This window comes from Plutella xylostella, chromosome 19, assembly GCF_932276165.1.
Source record: "Plutella xylostella chromosome 19, ilPluXylo3.1, whole genome shotgun sequence".
NCBI lineage: Eukaryota > Metazoa > Arthropoda > Insecta > Lepidoptera > Plutellidae > Plutella > Plutella xylostella.
The window spans coordinates 4150352-4174590 of NC_063999.1; the positions used below are offsets into that span (position 1 = coordinate 4150352).

General features: G+C 41.1%; 2 protein-coding genes across 11 annotated transcripts in view; both read right to left on the minus strand.

Moving 5' to 3' along the window:
* Nucleotides 1-35: 35 nt before the first annotated feature.
* LOC105386050 (gamma-tubulin complex component 4) lies at nt 36-10085 on the minus strand. Its single transcript, XM_048627551.1, has 12 exons — nt 9912-10085; nt 9689-9824; nt 9314-9602; nt 8923-9100; nt 8491-8705; nt 8134-8260; nt 7682-7838; nt 5589-5729; nt 4941-5115; nt 3033-3231; nt 526-695; nt 36-221 (listed from the first exon to the last, which is right to left on the minus strand). Exons 1-12 carry the CDS (start codon nt 9963-9965, stop codon nt 62-64), a joined length of 2001 nt encoding a protein of 666 aa, XP_048483508.1. The 5' UTR covers nt 9966-10085; the 3' UTR covers nt 36-61.
* A 690-nt stretch (nt 10086-10775) lies between these two features.
* LOC105386057 (dystroglycan 1) overlaps nt 10776-24239 on the minus strand; it is a 78399-nt gene continuing 64935 nt past the window's right edge. For 8 of the 10 annotated variants that reach the window (XM_048628032.1, XM_048628035.1, XM_048628031.1 and 5 more), the window contains 12 exons: nt 23519-23647; nt 20509-20637; nt 19472-19732; nt 18358-18518; nt 17740-17880; nt 16866-17217; nt 16628-16699; nt 16002-16169; nt 15404-15574; nt 14343-14584; nt 13703-14058; nt 10776-12815 (listed from right to left, as the gene is read on the minus strand). In XM_048628032.1, the coding sequence (XP_048483989.1) occupies nt 12535-12815; nt 13703-14058; nt 14343-14584; nt 15404-15574; nt 16002-16169; nt 16628-16699; nt 16866-17217; nt 17740-17880; nt 18358-18518; nt 19472-19732; nt 20509-20637; nt 23519-23647 (2463 nt within the window). In that variant the 3' untranslated portion in view covers nt 10776-12534. Of the gene's footprint in view, nt 12816-13702; nt 14059-14342; nt 14585-14934; nt 15085-15403; nt 15575-16001; nt 16170-16627; nt 16700-16865; nt 17218-17739; nt 17881-18357; nt 18519-19471; nt 19733-20508; nt 20638-23518; nt 23648-24239 lie in introns of all 10 variants that reach the window. The other 2 variants (XM_048628033.1, XM_048628038.1) reach the window with 2 other exon arrangements.

Genomic DNA, 24239 nt, shown 5'->3' on the forward strand with positions numbered 1-24239 from the left:
ATTAGTGTGTATCCTCATCATGATCCATGAGTATAATTTTATCATCATCATGTCTCCATGTTCACCGCAGCATGTTGGTGACAGAGTGCGTGAGCCGCGCCTCGCCGCTGAGCCAGCGGTTGTAGTCGAGGCGCATCAGCAGCCGCGACAGGAACACGCCGCTCTCGCTCGACCGCAGCGACACCAGTAGTTCCATGAGTTGCTTCACTAGGACGTTGTATCTGTGGGGAGAAATAGCTGTTTAGACACAGACCATAGCAATATGTATAAAATCATTATAAAACAATAATTACAAAATAATTGCCAGTAACTAGCATGGCTAAAAGGTGACAGGGTGCAGAGACAGATAAGTTAGTCAGTCTTATACGACTGTCTGTCATGCTTATGCCCCGCGGCACGGGTCCGTTATCGACGTCGATAAGCTCGTTTAATGTGCGTTGTCCCAATCATAGCGACATATTTATGGCGAATCGCGATACAACTAACAATAAAATCGTTTAAAGCCCTCAGCCCGCCCCCGCCCACCTCCCCGCGCGCCCCCGGCGGCAGTAGCTCTGGGCGGGCGTGTCCGCGCGCGCCTCGTGCTCGCGGCAGTACGAGCGGCACAGCTGCAGCAGCTCCAGCACGCAGCGAGGCACCGGGCTGCTGGGAGATTGTGTGACGTCGCCGGCGTCGGAGTCTGATGATGACGGCATCTGGGGGGGAAAATATTACTTTATGAGCGCGCGTTAAGCTATTAACGCAAAAAAATGCTTTTTGAGGATGTTAGTGTACTTTTTTCGGGTTATTCTACAGGTTATTTATTGTACAAGTCCGGCGTAGTTCAATATAATCATAATAAAGACGCTCTAAAGCATAGATATCATCCAAACTGTGAAAGATAAGTATTTATCTATTTTTCCTGTACCTCCTGCGGGTTGACTGGCAGAAAATGCTTTTAGCGTTAAGTCCACCCTTTGTACTTTTATTTGTAATATTTGTACAATAAAGAGTTAAATAAATAAATAAATAAGTCAACCAAACAGCTATCCTGCGCAAAATGAAACATACTATATTTTAAAAAAAAGTAACCTGAGGTCGACGATAACGAAGTCATGGTACCAAAGGCTCTTTTCCTGATTGACATTAGGGATCCATAGAACAGCATACCTGTTCTGGTTGCACAGCATCCTTATCTACGTAAACGCAGCATTGAAATTGGTAGAACGTGCGCTAAGCGAGTTTATCTATATCAATAAAGACGTTATGATACCTAAAACCCCAGCTAGAAGCTCGCAGCACTCACACTACACAGCGAGTGCGGACTGGCTGAGCACGTGGTGCAGGAACTGGTGGTGCCGCAGCCGGAGCTGGTCGAAGTCGCCGGTGCCGCGCGCCGCCCGCAGCAGCCGCGAGTAGTTGCTCTCCAGCACGTCCGCTGCAGGCGTGCCGCAGGGCGTCCCACAGGGACCGCCGTGAGTGCCGCTGCTGTGTGAGAGACGAGTCTAGGGAACTATTAGTTACCTGTTTCTTACCTATATACGTACAGCGCGTTCTAGGTATCCGCAGGCAGCTATTTATAGTTACCTAAAGACGCAACCATCTTCATAACATCCTTATCGACGTAGATAAACACGTCACGATAAAGCGATTCGCGATAAACGGTAGATTGTGCATTAATGGATTTTAGTAACCTAAAGACGCCAGCATCTTGGATCCATGAAACACGGTTGCATAGCATTCTTATCGACGTTGGTAAACGTCACTATAACGCGATTCGCGATAAACCGTAGATTATGCATGTTGTGATTGTGCGTTTTTAGTTACCTTAATCGGCCGACATCTTGCATCCATAAAACAGTAGAAATTACCCGGTTGCATTTCATAGCATCCTTATCTCTGTAGATAAACACGTCTTCATAACGCGATTCTCGATAGAAGCTACTGGTACTCACACTCGCAATGAGGAAGGACTGGCTGAGCACGTGGTGCAGGAACTGGTGGTGCCGCAGCCGGAGCTGGTCGAAATCGCCGGTGCCGCGCGCCGCCCGCAGCAGCCGCGAGTAGTTGCTCTCCAGCACGTCCGCTGCAGGCGTGCCGCAGGGCGTCCCACAGGGACCACCGTGAGTGCCGCTGCTGTGTGGGAGACGAGTCTAGGGACCTATTAGTTACCTGCTTCTTATATACGGTCGGCGCATTCTAAATATCAGCGGCGAAGTCAGCCATTTTTAGTTACCTAAAGACGCCGACATCTTGGATCCATAAAACAGCATATGATAAATGCACTAAAACACATTTGAAAGATTGCGCAGTCAGCTTTTTTAGTTACATAAAGACGCCGCCATTTTGGATAGCATCCTTATCAACGTAGATAGATGTCACTATAACGCGATTCGCGATAAAAAAACATAAAACAGCAGATATTCTTCGGTTGCATAACATCCTTATCGACGTCGATAAACGTTACTATAACGCGATTCGCAATAGAAGCTACTGGTACTCACACTCGCAATGAGGAAGGACTGGCTGAGCACGTGGTGCAGGAACTGGTGGTGCCGCAGCCGGAGCTGGTCGAAGTCGCCGGTGCCGCGCGCCGCCCGCAGCAGCCGCGAGTAGTTGCTCTCCAGCACGTCCGCTGCAGGCGTGCCGCAGGGCGTCCCACAGGGACCACCGTGAGTGCCGCTGCTGTGTGGGAGACGAGTCTAGGGACCTATTAGTTACCTGCTTCTTATATACGGTCGGCGCATTCTAAATATCAGCGGCGAAGTCAGCCATTTTTAGTTACCTAAAGACGCCGACATCTTGGATCCATAAAACAGCATATGATAAATGCACTAAAACACATTTGAAAGATTGCGCAGTCAGCTTTTTTAGTTACATAAAGACGCCGCCATTTTGGATAGCATCCTTATCAACGTAGATAGATGTCACTATAACGCGATTCGCGATAAAAAAACATAAAACAGCAGATATTCTTCGGTTGCATAACATCCTTATCGACGTCGATAAACGTTACTATAACGCGATTCGCAATAGAAGCTACTGGTACTCACACTCGCAATGAGGAAGGACTGGCTGAGCACGTGGTGCAGGAACTGGTGGTGCCGCAGCCGGAGCTGGTCGAAGTCGCCGGTGCCGCGCGCCGCCCGCAGCAGCCGCGAGTAGTTGCTCTCCAGCACGTCCGCTTGCAAGTAGTGCTGGAGGTTGTCTACTAGGAAGGTTAGCTTCGTGTGGAGCTGGCACATTTCGAAACTGGAAATGGGATAGAAAACATATATTATACTTGGGCCTTTAGAAACATCAGAATGTTTACTAGAGATGCATGGGGACTGCCTTTTTTATGTCAGTGGTGAGCCTAATTCAATCCATCAGGTATCTAAGACCTAACAAGATTAAGATATAAGTATAGCCAAACCAGGAATATAAAAACCCTCGCCATATTGCGGAAAAGCAATAGAACTTTTTTCTTGCACTGGTATCATTGACTCTAAATGTCATTTGTCTATTGCTGTCAAACTGTGGTGCTGTCAATGCGTAGGGTTTATTATAGTTTTTGCAGTTTTTGTGAGTTTTTTGTGTTTCCAAATGCCGAAAGCTATCCATAGCCGTGAAAGGAAACTAATTTACTACATACACAAGTATTTGTCGGAGAAAAATTCCGAGGGATTGAACTTATTTCCACTTGATAACATAACTGATACTATTTTCAAAATGACTGGTAGGTAAATAGTATAGTCAGAGCAAATGAATTTGGCAAATTTGTAAGCTATTACTGTAGTTTTTATCAACTACTTAATGTTTTTAAGGTGAGTATATCTAGCTCTTCCAAAAACAATATGCAGAAAAGGAAACGTCCTCTGTATTTCATACGCCGAAGAAATACAAATTAAAATAAAAAAAATTGGCACAATCTGACCATAACATATATGAATCGGTTGAATATTTAGGTTCTGATTTTGACTGATTACACCCACACATATTTTATCCAGGCAATGGGTTTAACTTTCTTATTACATAGTTCTGCATGCAAACCTTTACGAGGCTATATGTGTAGTTTATCTCGAATTCCTGTGAGGATGGAAAATATTAAGCCACTAACTCTTGTCTTTTGAATGCCTAAAACCATTCAGGAAATATGCCTTCAGGACAATTTCTCTATTTTCGAATTGCCGTTAATGAGTACCTACACAACAAGGTAAATACCTACACAACTGTACTCTAAATGTGGGTTTTCTCACGATGTTTTCCTTCACACCGTAAGACTGTTAGTACACATGTTACTTAAGTTCCAAAGAACCCATAGGATATAATATATTGTATTATATCCTCTCACTGAGCTACTGACACTCTTTTCAAAATAAATAATAAAAAAATGACACTTATAAATTTGAGCATGGCCAATTCACATTGGTATGACTATACTTAGTGTTGCAGTCCTCAAAGCGAATGTAGCGCCCTTAATACAGGGTTTTTATATTCCTGGTTTGGCTATATACTGTATTCATTCTTATTTGGCGAAAAAGGTAAACAATCTTTTTTTAATTAAAATACTTTTAAATAAAATAAACTACGGCCAAAATAAATGGTTTAATTACGAAATCAATCATTTTTGCTTGTAAGTATTTCATTTGTCATTACGTTTTATTTTATAACTTAGTTTTTAAATTAATTCAAATAAAAAGACACTCCAAGATTACTCAAAATTTACGACAGGTAAGAAAAAATACATTATATAGGCCAGGCGATACTCGGAACAATCCTATATCGATTGTCCAGTTGCCGCTGCACGGGTTCGTTATCAACGGGTTACCCACGTACCTGACAACTTCAGTGCATTGTACTCATTCAAAAACGGATCGCGACCTACACGTGAGTACAAATGTACAGAGAAAAGCGAGTCACCTCCCTCTGTCTATCCCTGCGGGGATTACAGTCGTGAGCATATGATGATGACCACTCACCTATTGCTCTGCTTGCAGGTCTTCCACAGGCGGTGCAGGTCCCGCTGCGTGTGCTTCACGCGCAGCAGCAGGCGGAACATGTCGTTGTAGCGCGCCAGCACCTCGCCCGTGAATATCAGTTGAAGTGGCCACTTCAACTGGTACTTTAGGACTATGCACGACCAGCCGTCGGATGCTGGGGAAGATTATTTTTATTATATTATTATTCGTTTATTATCAGGAAACATGTGGGCCATAGATAATTATGGAATGGTGAGGATTCATTATTGTACAGACAGCTCAAGTGTAAGTCTGTGGGTACGAAACTTGCGACGGGCGGAGCGACGGTGAGGCGGCGGGGCGGCGCGACGGCTATGTTTTCAAATGCATCAAAACATAGAGTTATGTCGCAAGTTTTATGCCCGCAAACTCAACTGTACGTAACGCGTGTAGATAAAGATATGGCGGCAGTTCCGTGAGTGGTTGCAGCAAGGAGATATTTACAAAGAAATCGTAAGAGGTGAGTGTATGAGTTAGAGCTAGATATTGTCCGTCCGCCATTTTCATTGGTTGGTATGATAAAGGTTATTATTTTCTTCGCACGGATTACATCCACCAAAAACAAACTGAAGATGACCAAAGGAAATTTAAATTTTTAGTATAACTTACCAGAGCTGCTGTCATCTCCAATAGAGGAGTTGTTGGACACATTAGGCTTCACATACGGCAGCTCGAAGCTGAACTTCTCTATGTCCGGGTTGTTGCCGAGGTACACCGCCCGCGCTGCCAGTTGGAACGCGTGGTTCATATCTGAAACCATAACAATATAGGTTGAAATTTTACCAATGGATATTTGTGTGATGATGATGATAGTACTTTTAGTTTCCGTATGTATGTAATGTATTTATGTATAATTATATTTCAGTTACTCAATGTAGAGCATCTTCTATCGTCTAAGCCTATCGCAATACCAATCACTTTTTCAACTTAACCAAAGGTTAACTGGTAGAGAATGCTACTAGCATTAAGTTCGCTTTTGTACCAATTTACTTAGTGCAATAAAGAATTTAATAATAATAAAGACCACATCACAGGCGCGGATCCAGACCTCAAAATAGATGATGGGCAAGTCAAAAAAGGTGGCGACAAGTAAATTCAAAAAAATAAACGACTTACCCCATCGTGTGGGGTATCGTCAAAAATGTATCTTTAAATACAACAAAAATTGCCCTGAAACCATGTGGATCAAACCCCCCAGTCTCGAGATATATTAATACAAAGTAAAGTTAAATTTAAAGCGTCCCCCCCCCCTTAACTTTTGAAATACTATTATAATAATTCTGAAAAAAAATGTGTTGTATACATCCAAGTAAGTACTTTCAATCTAAACTATAGCGGACTCTATATCATACCTAAGTACATAGTTATTTTTATACAACTCGACCAACGTATGACGTGCAGTTGCCCTAACTAAATGGTAATGTATGTTTTTTTGTGTCAAGCGGTCGGCCCATCTTATGGCTACGGAACCCTTTCATGTGCGTGTCCGACACGCTCTTGGCCAGATTTTTTTTGTTTGTTCGTTATGCTAAATGCAATTTTTCCTCCTCAAAAGCCCTCTGGATCAATCATTGTTTAATAATTCAAATCTGAATATTTTGAATTTTGAAACCCAAGAGCATTAAGTACATGAAACTCATATTGAAGGAGAATCGTACTAAGAATTTTTTTACAGGAGAAATATTAATCAGAATGGTACCTGAACCATGACTGTATGAAAAAGATTAGATTATATCTTCGTTTCACCTGGATGTAGGCATACCAGGAGCACCATCATCTACTGGCTGGTCCGTTGGTTGGCTTTCAGCGAGCGGACAGCCAGACTTCCATTGCCACTACAAGACCAAGAAGTATGGTCATCAACATGTTACATTTATGAATCAGTACTTTATGCCGGACACTCCTTAATTTATTTATAAAAAAAAATTGTGAAAGGAAAACTCTTTGTCCTTTGATAAAATTATAATTTAGGCATAATTTAGGTATGTTAATAAATCAAAAGGGAAATGTGATACGTCTACTGAATTTTTTTCAGTAGAAAAAAATATCGTGTCGTTATCTTAATTAGTTATGAAATATACTTAACGCCGTCGAAAATACGGTCCCTGAAGAATCGCCCAAAACATTATAAAATTTGATTTAAATCTTCCGGTTTTTTTTAATAAAAAACCAAATTGAGATCATAATATAATATACTAATAGTCTCCTTGTATATAATTAAAAAATAAATTTAGTTGTATGCCGGACGTCAGACTCTTGGCATCATGGCCGAAAATTCTTAAAAAGCTATCCGGAGGGCTTTTGAGGTGGAAAAAAATAATTTAGCATAACCCGAAATCTTCACCACTAATATAGGTAATTATAAAAAATAGCCATACGAAAGTGATAAAATAACGAAATTATTATAATTAATGTGTGATATGGCAAGTCATTTAGGTGATGGGCATGCCCATCTTGCCCATATGGGTGGATCCGCGCCTGCCACATCATGGTATACGCTCAACGAAGCGGAGGCCGCCCCCATCCTACTAATATAAACGTGAGTTTGTGCGGATGTTAGTTACCCTTTTACTCAAGTAAAAAGTACTGAACAGATTCTCATGGTATGCAACAGGAAAAGTGAGGGACATAGAGAGAGAAAACTTACTAACTTAATTTATTAACAACTCCAAGAAAACTTCTATATTATTTAGCACACTAACCTCTAGTAGAAGTCCTAGTAACAGGGTTATCCAGGATGTGTGAAGACAGTCTCAGCAGCTCCTGGAACAGCTCTCCGCGCCCGAGCAGGAAGAAGTCCTTCATGAGTTGCAGCTCGTGCATCAGTTGCGCTTCTTCCACCGCCACTGTCCAGAGGTGCTGTGGGGAGAGCATGGTTCAAAGTTTTTCGTGTGAATTCTGGTAAGTTGACTGCTGGGTAGATGGCATTTGTTTCAAGAGTCAAGAGTGGATGCCAATGGTGCTTGCTATTTTCTGTCTTCTTCCTAACTTGTGATAAACACTAGTGCTGTACCATGGCTTGTCAAAAGGATCAGTTAGTTATATTTTCGTCTGTCACTGACTGCTCAGGGTGTGCCTGATGCATTATTACGGGGAGGATCCTTTTATACACCCCAGCAATTAATATTTGTCAGCTAAACTAACAATACTATACCTTAGTGACACATTCTTTAATTTCCCTAACAACATTCCGAAGGTTGCACACTTCAAACTCTTGAGGGTTCTTTAGACTTTGCAGTTTCTCATGGAACTCAGCCTCATTCTCCTCCCATATTGTGAACCTGAAATATGTCCATTATAAATATTTCTGTAGCATAAGCTGAAATATTAGTTCATCAATAAAATCATATAAATATCTTTGGGGATTACAGTCGCCGCCGATCATATGCTTGTATGTGTGTGCACTAGAATGCAAGATTCCGCCGGCCTTTGATGTTCCATGTCACTGGAACTTTTATATTGCTCATGAGTCTACACACAATGAGTGTATTTACAAATTATGCTTATTTACCTGCGAGCATCACTGCTGCCAAAAGGTTGTAATGACACCATGGAGCTAGAAGGGCCGGGGGCACTGGAGTGACGCTTCAACTTGCTTGGATCAAATCCAAACAGTATCACTGTTTTACCAATGAACAGTATTTCTTGAGCAAGAGACAGTGGCACGAAGTATGGTATCATGTTGGTTTTCAGGTTATACCCACAATCAAGAGCTGTGTCTTGAAGCTGTAATTTAGGAGAAAGGTTTTTTTACTTGGTAAACAACACCATACAGTAATAAAGAATAAAACACACACAGTATTACACAGTACTTGGGATTCCAGGACTGCATGGTAACCAATGTTTCAAGTAAATCTCAATGTTTAACTGATGTGCTAAGGGCACAATTGATGTTAGGTGTTGATCAATGTGACTTATACAAAGAAAGTACAATAAAACTCACAGTAACCACCAGAGATTTGTCATGGTCAGTGGTGGGAGAGGACAAGAATGTGTCAGATGCCTCTTCCTCTTTCTCACTCGCATATATGAAGAATTCACCATTAGGATCCTTTAATTCACCATACAGCAGCCAGGAGCAGAGTTGGTTCACAAACACTTTGTTGATGTTGGCAAATATTCTGTGATTGGAAAGCAACATTATTAAACCTTGACAAACAGGACCAAAGTTTAAATACTAAAGTGCTGTTTCATTTTGTAAATTGAATTAGAAATGTTTGCAAAGTTAGTTTTTTTACAAATTCAACATGAATTGATGTATTTTTATGCAATCTTCATATTATGGTTGGACCAAAGATTAATTAATTTAGAACCTTTATTACTCAATAACTTACTTCACAATAGCTTCGTGCACCATTTCATTTCCATTCAATATATGCTGGTGAGTCAAGCTCAGGATCTGACAGCCCACCAGCCTTCTCTCTTTGATAGTTGATATGATTCGGGAGAGTGTATTAAACAACCCCCTGTATTTCTCTACATAGCTGTACACAAAAGCCAGTGTGTACTTGTGGTTGCCGATAATCAAACCTTCTACTTCTAGGAGAGTTTTTTTGTATGATTGTAGAACTTCTGTTATGCCTTCACTCAGTGCTTGAGCATACATGCCATGATTTCTAGGTCCTGTAACAGTAAGGGAGTGTTATATCTTCTAAGTCATGTTTTTTAGTTAGTTAGACGTTAATAAGTAGATAATATGAGTGACTCACGTGAATAAGACTTTCTAGCGTGGAAACTAGTAGCTTCAACAAAGTTCTGTATCTTGTGATGGCTACGAGCTATTTCGCATATCCGGCCGTACATTTCAGAATCGCCGTCGTTCGCAAATGGACCAACAACTGGATCCTGTTACGAAAATAATGTATACTTACTAAAAAACATCGCCAAAAACTTATAAAATAAACACTAATGTAAACATGTTCGTTTCCATACCTTTCGAGTTGCTTGGGAGCAATCCCAAAGAACCAATAGAGCATCGTGGATCATCTTCACGATATTAGACAACCGTACCGATATCGTATCAAATAAAAATAATTTTCCAGGAATAGAAATATAATAAACACAAGAAAATATTTTCAAATTCAGTTTTGAAGTTGACTGACAGTGGTTGACAGTTTGTCACTACTATATTACCTACTCTGTGGTTTGTCACTTCAAAGCGCTTCAAAGACATGTTATGACATTTTTTTTTGGTGTTGCCATCAGATATTTTTGAAAGAAGAAAGCACGAGTTTCTTGATAAGTAACATAGGTACAAAGTTGAGCTTTAGTTTGGCTACTGAACGCTAGGGGCGCGCAAATCCTTTTTTTTTCCCTTTTCATTTTGTTTTACATACGAGCGAGGCAGCGAGGATGCGAAGGATAAAAGCAATAGGGATCGAATCGTAAAGTAAGTTTAGGAAAATTTGATAAGGATGATCAAGGAACATAATAGGTATTTCTGACGAAAAGAAGATGATTATTCCAAATAATTTGCTTGTCAGCATTGACATATATGTTACTGCGTCCTTCCCGTCCTTTTGAAATCATTGCTCTTGTCAGTCTTTATAGTAGACTTTAGTAGAGGTACATACGGGTGGAAACCACCTACTTACATGGTCGTGTGGTCCTTATTTCCATTCCATATGATATGATAGTGTTTTATTATCAATACTTAGGCTCCATTTAGTACAGAATCGTACACTTTAGATGTTGCAACCATGCTAGGCATCATCAACCTTAATATGATTGTTATGTCACCCAATGTTAAGTGTAGGGTAACTTTATCGGTCCGGGTTTTTGTAGTAAAACACCAAATTCGCTAAAACATTTTATTTATCCATTTAAAAATAAAAAAGCTCATTAATTACATCATAATTATGTGCGTTAATGAGACATAAATAATAGTTGCCACAGAAGCCTCCAAATGGAATATAAATGGTCCGGTTATTTTTTATAGTCAATGGACATTTAAGTACACCCAATACAATAATAATAAAAAACAATATGTAAAGTATTCAAGAAGAATAAACAAAAGATATAGAGGCCGTTTTTAAAAGTGTATAGTACATAATAATTATATACTAAAAAGATCTATAAATGCAAACTCTAAATGAGTATATAGAAAAAAATACATCCAAAGGAAAATTTATATACTTAGCTCATTTCGTTTAGTCCTATAGCTACACAGTGTTAACCTTACTCCCTATGGTAATAATTAGACAAGTACAAAATGATATTTCATTCTTAAAAATATCTATACGTTAGCCTAGATCTAGAGTCAGTTGTATAATTGTTATTTGTAATTATAGTGTACACACCGGCAAAATGCAAACCAATCACTGTAAACAGTATTCACCAACGTTTAATACAGTTAATTCGTAAGACGAGTCGATGTCGCCGCAACATAAGTTACATTCGATTATATATTTATAATATTAAAGATACCATTAAACCAATTAGCTAAATTCAAATAGATACAGAAAAGAAAAATCTAAAGTGGCAGTTTTATAGATGAGACAGTCATATTTGATAATTGTCTTTGATATTTTAGCTAATTGATCTAAATACCCTTGATTTAAAGTCCAAATCGCAACACCGAGTAAGTACGAAATATTTTCACATGTCTATGCTCAGTCGCACATCTAATCGTTATTCATGGAAGAACTACACTAAAGGCTAATACGTTTTACCATAGTATCCGATATGTTTTAATTTAAGTTACATAATTAAATAACAATTATTAAATAATGGCACAGTTATAGCCACTCCATCCACTGCTGTTGGTATTTACCAAATAAGTTACGGTTATTATTATGTTATTTATAAATGGTTCCACAGGTAGGTTCTTTATAGAATATTAAATTGGACTCGCAATCCAGATTAGGTCACCTGTGTGTAGATTTGTAATATTTACCTAATTGCATTTTGATTTTAGCAAATAAACGTTATAATGTCGCTTACCCTACGAGCTAATGTCACTACGTCGACAATAACGCTCTTACTTACGTCATTGTGTCGACAGTTTTAATCGAAACAAATACGCATCAACAATGTACACATGATTATTATAGTAACTCGTGACGATATAAGTATAGTAAAAACGTGAAATTCGTACTCACGACAACTCGGACAATTCCTTATTATGAGGTTAACTTACTTACTGTATCGTAATTTTAATTAAATGCATTTTTCCGATAATAAAATTAAATTGATTCGAAAAAAGGCTCGTATTTTTTACACTTCCAAAGCACCCTACCTCATAGCCAATTAAAGATTATAAGTCCAGAAAACTAAAACGAATTATTGGCAATATTGCGTTGTAGACTAGTGAGCAGATTGCTGTAGTTGAACAGATACAAAACCGGATATTTAATACGTAATAACTAAACTCGACTTAAAACATTACAGTGCCGCACTATCCTAGTCACATTTGAGAAAATATCTCATTACAAACCTTGACATCGCAGTCAAGTTAAGCTCCAACATTGGTGACATATTTCCGGTAAAGATCTTCCGCTGCTGATTACAAGCAATATTACCATAGAGTACGCTGCTAAGCCACTTTCACACCCAATTAAGGGGGCACATACGGGGGTGGTTTTCTGTAAGTGGGCGTGGCCTTAGGGCGGGGCGGGGTTGAGGTGGGCGCGACGGGGGGCGGGGGCCGGTAGGGGGCGGAGTTCCTGTAGTCTGGTGCTGGCGGTAGTAAGGGAGGTTTCTCCTCTCGCATGATCACTGGGCTCTTGTGCAGCGGCTCGGTCCCGGCTTGGTCTTCGAGCTCGTCTTGGAAGATCACGGGGATTCCCTTGGAGCGGAACGCTTGCCGCTCTTCCTCGTCGCCGACGCTCATTTTACCTGCAATTTGAAGGGTTTAAGCGAAGTGTTGTGGTTAGACTTTTGCTGACACTAACGTGGTCTAACGTAGCGAGTGGGTTGTGATAGCTTACGTTTCGTGTTGCATGAGATTGGCCAATGTTTTAGATAACTCTTAAAATCTAGAATTCAATTCTAGTTACAGTACATGATCAATTTCAGAAAACATATCTGTCTATCACACATGGTAGCGCATACTGTAGAAAGTACTTTCAATCCTAACCGTACCTACTAGCAACATTGTTTTTATAGACATAGAAACAACATAGATATAGGTATGAGTGATATTTTTACAGTGCACAAACAATAATAGCCGCTTAAAATAGCTTTCTACACATAGCTTGGAAATAAAAAAAACGTGGTGTAGCGAAAAAAAATACGAGGAGACAGATTATAGCCAATTATTTTCTATATTTTTACCCGTTTCTATTCGTCATGTAGCGGCGTGCCCTTTTGAAAATAAGTACAAATTAGTTACCTTTATCGATATCTATAAATGATTTTGCAACACGGGTCAGATAGGGAAATTATATCGACAAATAATGAAACCTGCAAGAAGACTGCAAACTTTGACTTATCAAGCTCATCATTTATGTACAATCTTTACTATAATACGATATAATATACCTGATTGTCATTGATACTAAGGTAACTTTCCCACCATGGCGTGCTAGTGGAAAGAATGAACGATAAAATCTAAAAATACTAAGAAACACCAATGTAAATGCTAAACTCATAACATCGTGTTTTACATTTATGTAGATTGAGACTATCTTCCCAATTTTCTCTCCTAGTTCATTGATTTCGCTGTCCATAAGTAATATTTTTTTACTACAAATACGGGAGATAGAGATAAAAATAACCCTTACCAGTCTTCCGTCTCCTGTAAAGTACGCAGGCGACCACCCCGGCCACCAGAATCATACACACAACCACAATTATTGGTATTATGAACGTGACCAAGTACTCGGTATAACCACCGTCTTCTCCCTTCTTCTGCAGCGTTTTGCTCGTGCCAGAGGGAGGCGGCATCTGTTTCACCACCTTCGTATTCTGTTCAGCGCACAGGCCCAGCATAATCAGTCTTATGGACATGACTTTGAAGTCTTTGTCGAAGACTTGGTCGACGTTTTCGTGTATGTTCCGCTCGTCTACGATTATCATCTTGCGTAGCTCTTCGATTTCTGGCGTCGGGCACCTGTCCATTGGGAGGCTAGTGTTGTACCTGAAATTAAGAGGCGAAATATTTTATTATTATACATGATCATCAGTCTTCTATCGCCCACTGTTTGGACTACTTATATTCTCTGTGGGGATGTCAGTGCACCTGGCTATCTCGAATGGAACCTTGGTCTTAAGCTTGGGCCATTTCTCATTACACTGGTCCACTACGGGTTGGAGAATGCAGACATCTATTTAAGTGCTAAACTAGTTATCCACGTTTCCACACGATGTTTTCCTACACCGTAGCCCTAATTTTATACATATGCAAAAAGTATAACAACTCACCAAATAATAGTAGTAGGATTATCCGTAATATTCTGTATCCTTATAGACTCAGTATCCGTCTGTCCGAACAATTGCGCTAGTTTCTCGACCACCTTCCTCTTAGTATTGGCGTTATAGGCGAGCATGGGGAAGGGGTAGTCCATCGTCATCTGGAACTCGACTGGAGGACTGATCTTGGGCGCTTTCACCACTTCTACTATGAGGCTGTCGTACGCACTCTTCTTTGTGCTGTCTTCGGCCACCTGTGGGGATAAATATGGATAATTAATGAAGATTATTAGATAAACGTATGTGTTTCAATTTGTATTTCTAGTGTTTTCAACCGATTTCTAAAAAAAGAGGAGGTTCTCAATTCGTCTATATGTATTTTTATAAACGTTCAGTAGCCAGACTGGTATATGATTAAATAGTTGCTGTCACTGTTTCAGACGTGACAGTGGCATAATCATCATCAACTAAGAAACCTGCGCTTCTAGACATAATAGCGACATATGCCTGTACAAATTACCTTCCTACAGTGTCCTTTCATCATCCACCCATGAGCGTCCAACCTGTCTATTCTACATTTAAACAAATGTGACAGTTAACATACCAGTTGATACTGCGTGCTGCCCACATCGCTGCCGGCGGGCAGTCCGTAGAACTCCTGGTTGTTGGCGTCGAACTGCAGCCAGTGGGCGCGCGGCAGCTCCGAGCGGTCGCTGTAGCGGAGCGACAGGCGCAGCCGCCGCGTGTTGCCGTCCTCGGTACCATCAGCTAATAAACGCCCACTTATGGATTTATGGGCCTATCTAACAGAGCGCCATTTTGTCTTCAGCCGTATTCACTAGCAGCCATAACACTAATATTAAAATTACCGGTTTAAGCTCGTGATCCCAGCTCGTCTCACTTTATGAATTAGCGCCATTTTGTTTTCGGCCTCCCTTATTTAGTAAGTAGAATCCACATACCTCTCACTTTACGTAGTAAATAAATCATACCAGTTGATTCTGCGTGCTGCCGACATGAGCGTCTATATACTTGTCTATACTATATTTTAACAAATGTGGGGGTTCACATACCAGTTGATACTGCGTGCTCCCCACATCGCTGCCGGCGGGCAGTCCGTAGAACTCCTGGTTGTTGGCGTCGAACTGCAGCCAGTGGGCGCGCGGCAGCTCCGAGCGGTCGCTGTAGCGGAGCGACAGCCGCAGCCGCCGCGTGTTGCCGTCCTCGGGGTCGTAGAATGTGTCCTGCAGATGATTAAAATAGGTTAAACGGGTTGAAACAGGATGGTTAGAATAGTTTATACAGGATGCCACTAAAAAAGGTATGCAGGCAGGGGGTCGCAGCAATGTATTATAGAGTAGTTCTATAAACCTTGTGGATATTCAATGAGGAAAAAATATATCGTCACGTTAAAATTATGTTTATCAAGCGATGATGGTTCAAACGTGCTTATTACGGCTCGGATTTCCTTCTTCCGATATTACGCTATCGATGCGACGTCAGCGCCAGAGGAAACTAAACCATGATATGTGCTATGTAGCTATGCTGTGATGATGTGAAAGAAATCCGTTCCCTCCAGTGCTATGTTACGTGAGCATAATATCAATGCATCCATAACAACATAGCATCTCTGGTGAAAAAGCCTGTAATAAACCCTACACCACAACGTACCTCAGGCACTTTATAAACGAGCAGATGTCCGACGGTCGCGGTGAGGTGGTCGACCTGGTTGCGGGTGACGGGGGGGTAGGACTCGGGCGCGGGCGCGGGGGGCGCGGGGGGCGGGGGCGCCGCCGCAGATTCACACGCGCCAAGGCCGCGCCACCATACGCGGCTTACCTGGACAAAGTAGTTATACATGTAAATCAATATTCAATGCGGAAAGTGGGACACAACTAAACGCGAATTTATATGGCGCGGGAGGTGTCATCTAGTGGTACACAAACTGCACTGTGGCAGTTTACTTTTACTGCTCGTTGTATAAGCATCCATAAGGCCTAAGGATTAAACAAAAGTTTTATAATACTCGGTCGGATGGTTATGGCAGTCTCATAACATTTCGTTTGCCAACCAGAGGGGTATCGACGTGGCGGTCCACTGGGCCGCGGAAGTGTGACAGTTGCCATCGACACGACAAGAAGAAGAAGTTGGCACTCGACATCGTCTCGTCAAAATGCTACGATAACTCAACTGTAACGACAAACTTTTCGCATTCGTCGATACACGCCTGGCACGCCTGCGACTAGTTTAGTTAAATATTGATAATAAGATAAGGAAAGAAAAAAAGACGAACTCACTTTGAGATCAGGCGTCATGGCGCGGGTGAGACCAGCTGATGGCGATCCTACGTCTGTGTCGGACTCCATTATCTGTTGGTGAAAAATATCGCGATTACTTTTATTGATTAAAATCTAAACATAATCTATAAACATCAGGGAGCTATCTATCCATACCTTTTGTCGATTTTAACCAATCAAATCTTATATCAATTTAAAACATTACATTTAACATCAACAATAATAAATCACCACCAACCTTCATCAGCCTATTAATATCGTCCATCGGGCACCCCGGATCTTTCGGAAGCGTGTCGTTCGTCCAAACAAACTCGCAAAGATCACCGGCCTGGGTCGCATTTAACACAGTCAAATGATCCATATCCGTGTCTCTGAATAGGTTGACCAGGCCTTCTAGCGCGCTGATCTGCCAGTCTATCGAGTGTTGGAAAGTCTTGTTCAGTTTGAACTGTATGATGAATTGGTGGTTGATCGTGCGAGCGCCCTTGTGTTGTTGCACGGTGATGTCTAGAGGGCCGCGAGCTACTTCACCTTCGCTGTCTTTGGCTTCTACAATGAAGTTCCAACGCGACACGTGGGATTCTAGCGGCCTGTGGACAAGAAGTGAATAGTTATAAGCTTGTTTCCAGATGCGGGTTCTCTATTAGCCGTGTTTAAACATTGTGTGCCATTTGAGCGTGGTTAACATGTTGGGGGTATCATAAAAAAAACTCGGAAAGTGAAATTGCTGTGCATTGGTCAGTGTGCAAAGACTGATCCATGATATTGGTTGGAGGAGGAAGGCCAAAGACAGTTGGCTTTGTGACACCGCTTGTGAGAGGTCTCTATTCTGTAGTGAGTGATTATTGGCTGATGATGTTATGAAAACTTGATGGCCATAATTTATAAGATTTGATGATGAATCCACAACCAGTCCGGCATGAACTGTACCCAGGAGTCCGCCTCGAACATCGTGAACGATCCTATTAGTAACATATCATCACAATATGGCAACACTCACAGTCCGTAGACCTCTCGCTTGTCCGGCATGAACTGTATCCAGGAGTGGTTGCTGCTCGAACATCGTGAACGATCCTATTAGTAACATATCATCACAATATGGCAACACTCACAGTCCGTAGACCTCTCGCTTGTCCGGCATGAACTGTATCCAGGAGTGGTTGCTGAGCGGCGCGCTGTCTGCCTCGAACATCGTGAAGGAGAGAGAGCTGCCGTCCTCGGGGTCCGTGAACAGGTCCGCTGGGATTATGTATCTGCGGGGAAAGGAGAAAACTGGATTGTAGAACGAAAATAGATAACAGCTTAATAAGTTATATAGTATAGAATGCTTTATGGGTAAAAACATGTGTATGAAACCACATTGTCGACCAATGCGAGGAAGAGGTCTGGGGTAACGCGCGGCACAACCGAGCGAGGTCATTGGTGGGCTTTATACCGCTTAACTCATATTGGTCTGTTGTGAAAGACACGCTTGGATTCTTCTCTTATCATAAATGAAGCATTCCCATGTAACCGCTACTTGATAAAACGATGTGTATGCGTTGCAGTCAATACTCCTACTTGACAGTCCATTTTGATGGGATAACTGCGGGAGAAATTAGTCACAAGAATATAATCCCCTAAGCCCTAGAACTCAACACTGCTACTACAGCGTGACGTCGCGCGTGTTGCGAGTTCGCATATCGTAGATTCGTACTTGCCTATAGGGTCTAAACCAGTATACATAATACCTGAAAGCCTTCCCGGCGGTGATGGCGAGCTTCTTCATGTGGTGCTTGAGCGAGGGCGGCTGGTTGGCGGCGGCGCTCGGCAGCGGGAACGAGGTGAGGGTCACCGTCTCCGTGGTTTGACCGGAGATCGGGCTGGTGCGCTCCGTGAATACCTCCGTTTCCTGAAAATTTTGTGGGTGGATTGTTAATAAAAAAAACCTAATAATATTAACTATCGTTTATTAAAAAAAACTGTGAGGGATGTGACCAGGTCACAGAACCTTGAAAATACCTAATCAGAAAAGTTTACGATGAATTAATTCAAACTGAACTCAACTCAGTAATCAAATTAGAAAAAAATATGATATTGCTATAGTTGAAAGTATTAAAAATAAAATCCCTTTCTTACATAATTGTATGTGCATTGCAGTTCTAAAAAATGTACAAAGTGCAAAGTGTATGTTCAGTAATACTACAAAGTTGGGGATACATTTATAACACAAAAGGGGGGACGGGGACAAACTTCTGAGAGATTATGTAATTTTGATATTCATAATATACTTTAGGTAAAATTAAATTTTGAAAACATTGTTATGGTTAGAAGATTTGTAAAACCACAAACCAATTTTTACAGCCAAATAGAGAGTGAATAGAATAAAGACCAGTTAAGTGTATAAACATTCTCTCATCCATTTTGTTAAGTTAGATTATGGAAAAACCATGATATTGAAAATGTATTTAACTACAAAGTACTAATGTAAAAAAATAGTTACAGAATAATTAATATGCATACTTTAGATATTTTACATTTCTTAGTACTTTGTATTTATCAGTCAACATATAAGTACCTGATAGATGTTCACACCACCATGAGAAATGAATCGAATGATCTGCTAACTAATGTGAAGACCGTACAAACCTTTCTTCTTATTTAAACGCGTTACACATTTTCTGGATCTCGCGTTCTTGTTGCATATACGAGCAAGTACCTAATCTGACAAACCTTTACTGCCAAACGATCCGAGCCAAGATTCCAATTTCGAATTCTTTAAACATTTCGAAAAAAGAACTCAAACTCATCCTCATCCACGACCCCAATCGAATGACAGCAAAAAGTTTTCGACATCCAACGGACCTGCGTGGTGACTTCCGGTAAAGTAGTTTCCGGCTGGTCTGTGGTGGTCGGCGGAGGCGGCGGCGGTGGCGGCAGCGTTGTCGCTTGCGTCGTCGGCGGCAACGTCAGTGGCGCTATTGTCGTCGGCGTCGTCGGGACAGTCGCCGGCGTAGTGACGACGGTGGTGGGCTGGGTTGTAGGCTCGGTGGGTGGCGGTGAAGCGACGGTAGGCGGCGAAGGCGAGGTCGGTATTTCGTTGGACGCGCGTATTATTACTGTTTGCTGGAAAGTGCATGCGAATGCGACGCTCACACAGTGTGCCTTGGATGCGGGCGGCGGCGAGAGAACGGGGATGGGTGGTAGAAGGTACGAGTATTATATACATAAATAAATACATTATGAAATGCAGTTAGCATTTGTATTTTTGTCAGCCCATATTGAACCTCCAATAAATAAGGAAAGATCTGTAGCTGTACAGACGACGGGATTACATAGACAAAACAAAATGTTTAAAAGAGGGTATTTCAGGAATATATATATAAAAAAATATAATTACAACAGTAAATAAAATAATGGAACGTAAAGTAGGTATGATACACTTATCACACAACCACCATAACCACAATTTACATAATAATAATATAATATATACAGGAGGGTTTTGTTCTCTCTACGCCAAATATTAGTTTCTAAATATTGTATTAATTCTACTAAAATGGGGCGTAATTTGGTATTCACTTTAATTCTACGTTTGTAACCATTAATTCAACACCAAAATCCACTCATGATCTAAGTTTAGTATGAAAGACTGTGAAGAGTTAGGGAGTTATGTATTTTCATGTAATTAATGTATGTAGACTCGTTTGCCTAGTTAGATTGTCACATCACAATACAAAAGTTCCAAACCTTTTTACAAAGTCAGCACATTTTCAAATTAATGACGGCATATATTGCACTTTCCAACTTTGCTCATCATAACTTCTGTATTGCAACACCAATCTAACCAGCCAAGCATGATTTAACCCGTCACCGCTGAGCCATAAGGTCCAATCGCTTACCGTCTCCTGTTCCGTAGACGTCGGGGTTTCATCTGGCACAATGAGTACTCGAGGGTTGACAGGCGGGCTCTGCGATGAGCCAAAGTTGTTCGTCTCTGAAGCGAACGGCTCGATACGGACCTTGTCATCCTGAAATTTTGATTAAGATATTTATTGATTGATTGTTGGCTAAGTAGTTCGTTAATTCTGTCACTAGATGGCAGCAATTTGGAGGCATCTTCATATTTTTTTGACTATGCTGCAACATTTTATATATATTTGTAAACATTAGTCATTTTTACAGTTTCTTGTTTGTTGCCAAAGTGCTGACATCTTACGTTATTAATTAGCTGTTTTTATTTCAGCCGGTAGGAAGTTTGAAGCCTTTATTGTAGAGACATTTGCATGCTACTTCTACGGATAATAAGGGGTTTTGTTAACTAAACATTCGTTTTAAACTACATACATACTACTCAAAATTTAACGAAAATAGGAAACTACTTTTTGTAACAGAATCTATGGACAGGTAACTTTCTAACTACTTTTTGGAAGAAGACGTTCTCTAAATACCATTCACTATCATTCGTTACTAACATTACTGTACTGAGCCACTAAAGGTACTTAAATAAAAGAAAAGAAAATAAAGTCTGGACTGAAAACGCCATATTATTATACTGGACTGTTTAGAGGTAGTTCGGGCTGTATTCATATCAGCGTTCTTAAATCCCCGAACATAAGCGTTTAGCGTTTTACAGCACTGAAGCAATATAACGAATATTACACATAAGTCAGTCAGACGGTGACACAACAAGGATGCTACGAAGCGACACACATGCACACACAGCGTTAGGGTTGCGACAAACCTCCCAGGTATAGAATGCATTAGTAGTGGTGGCGGGCTCAGTCGTGTCTTCAAGCGTCGCTGTGGTTAGCTCCGCGGTGGTGACGGGGACGGGGGGTGAGGTAGACGTGGGCGGGTCGGGGGGAGGGGTAGTCGGCGGGAGGGTGGAGGGCGGTTGGGTCAGCGGGGTGAGAGGGGTGACGGTTGGGGCGGGGGGGGACGGTGTCTCAGCGGTGGTCTGAAATACGTCCGGAGTGGTGGGGGCCAGGTCTTCTCCGTGGTGGTGGCGGTGCGGGTGCTCTTCCACCTGACGCGCGCCCAATACCATCGTTAGTTGTTGCCACGCGCGCGAGATTACGTCTCGGCTTGTGCTCGGGCTTATGGCCGTTTTCAACCCCATGTCATGTCAGTAAATTGTCGATCAAATATACCCCTGACTTTTAAGGGTTATATTTCTTTGCAGACAGATGAATCTAAATTTCTCGGTATTGACCGATAGTGTAAAAGATTAATGCAGAGGATTTTGCTTGGAAACTAAGGCAGGATCAAATGACATAGGTATACCTACTGTCCAAATTTAATCTTTGCTAAGGTAATCCATGTGTGTTAGGATATTGAAAACGGCCACACGAATACAAAGTTTCGGGTTAAGGATAGAGGAACCTCGTACAGACTTATGTATGGTTTTGCAATAGCTGTAGCGATGGCGTGGCGGGGCTCCGAAACATCGTATTCATAAAGCCCGAATAAGCCTCATGGGTGAGATAAGGACAGCTATAGGGGGCGTGGCCTCGTCTCAGCCCGTATGACATAATCTCGCACGCAGAATGTTATTGCCCAATCATAAAGCTCGATTTTAAATGGTGGAATTCAGCGAATGTTTTCAAAATAACGTTAAGCAGATGATGATAATATGGTTTAAAGCCTTTCCCATTATAATGATATAATCTGTTATTTATAATCACAGTATTTGGGATTCATAAATCAGTTAGTACAGCCATAGTGCCTTCACATAGCAAGCGTTGATGGCTTAAACAACCAAAAATCAAGCGCTTTTGATACAACATAGATTATTATGATTATGATTTTGGTATTTTCTGTTTGAGGCCAATGAATGAAAATGATTGGAAGAAAAATGATCGTTGTTGAGCGATGTATTTACGCTGTTTTTAAAATATTTGTGTTCCCATTATGTAGGTACTTTTAAAGAATGAAATTCTTAAGATATATAAATATTTGAAGTTGTGTAGATAGGCTATCCACATACAAAGTAAGTCATGTTCTTTTGTTTATTTCTTATAAATTTTCCGACATCAACACTCTTCAATCAGGAGAAGAATATAAAAACTTGCATTGCATGTGAGCAGCGGATCTTTACTTATAATATACGGTACGTTTATATACCATGCTTGATCATAATATATCCCCATTCAGTACAAATGCTTCTATGATATGAAATGACAGTCAAGTGCAAGGAAACGCATACCATGGTTGTGAACATACGAAGAAATATTCCATGAAAATACGATCTTATGTCAAAGAATTACAGTTAATAATCTGGTACTTATCAATATTTAATTTGATATCAATTAAAGGTATAAGATTGTATTTCCAAAGAACTGAAAGATGCATACTAAACGTATGGAAAGTTCATTCTAGATAGACAGTGAAGGATGACATTGAAACATGGGATAGATAACATAATGGATGGATATGAGGTAAACCAACAACACCCTCAAGGATTATACGTGATCAGAATTATGAGACACTAAACATGATACTTTGCTGTTTGCCTTACTCTTATTAGGTAATTGCACTCTTGTATATGATTATGAGTGAAGAGTATATAATGGCATGAAATGACTGATGGAATTTAAATATTTTTTACGTCGATGATAGAGTTTTGAGAACTTTATTAAACATTTCCTTTATGGACCATCGTATCCGATTTGCCGTTTAAATAAAGCCTGTTGCGCTAGTGATAAAGCATGATGTAATGTGATGAAGCAGAAAAGTATCATTTAATTTTCAAGTAGGATGATTACAGTGTTGGTACAACAAACATCAGCATTATAAAGTTTTATAGAGGCGTTCTTAGTTTCTTTGTGAATGAATTGTTTTGCCTCCTCACAAATATCAACACTTATACACTCTGCTCCCCAAACAACAACTCTTTGCGTGACTACTCACGGGGTCATCGACCGGGCTGAAGTCCGCCTTGCCGTAGTCGTCTTCATCGTCACCGTAGCCGCTGTAGTCGCCGTCGTCTTCACCATCAGCGTAGTCGTCCCAGCCGGAGCCCTCGCTTGTTACTGGCAACTGTTGGTTAAATGATAATAGTCAGAATGAAATTGGGAATAAGATTGAATGGATTGGAACGTGAGAGGTTTGCAAGAGTATATATTTTTTATGGCTTCCGCTTGTTACCGCCCGTTCCTCACTTTGTTTACCCCTCCCTCATCCCTCACTATCAGCTACTAGCTGATGATACCAGAGACTTCTAGATAAAACACGGATAGGCTAACTTGGCGAAGGACGCTTATCACCTTGCTGGATCGACCACCTTAGACAGGTAGCTAAGTAGCCGGTAGTAGCTGGATGAGGAAGATCGATAGCCGACTGTTGTGGCTAATGACAATGACAGTTTTACAATATTCACCTGTCTCTTCAGCAGTCGTGGCGGCGCGCGCACAGTGACGAGCCTCCAGCCGAGCACCGGCAGCCGCGTGAGGTGCGCGAGGGTGCCGTCGCGACACTGCTCGCGGGGACCGCTCACTAACACCGTGCGACATCTATGACACCATAGACTAGGAGACATGACACGAGACGAAGCATAATTAGCGAGAGACGTTTTCCATCCCGCTAGATCGATCACCTTATGTGCATTAGGAATGCCGAAAACAGAAGCGCT

What these genes read in the sequence shown, in the direction of transcription:
- LOC105386050 (XM_048627551.1), bottom strand. Translation starts at nt 9,965, where the DNA reads ATGATCCACGATGCTCTATTGGTTCTTTGGGATTGCTCCCAAGCAACT. An exon ending in GTGCACGAAGCTATTGTGAA is followed by an intron (nt 9,101 to 9,313) that starts GTAAGTTATTGA and finishes TTCCAATCACAG; the next exon opens with AATATTTGCCAACATCAACA. An exon ending in TGGAGATGACAGCAGCTCTG is followed by an intron (nt 5,116 to 5,588) that starts GTAAGTTATACT and finishes AATCTTCCCCAG; the next exon opens with CATCCGACGGCTGGTCGTGC.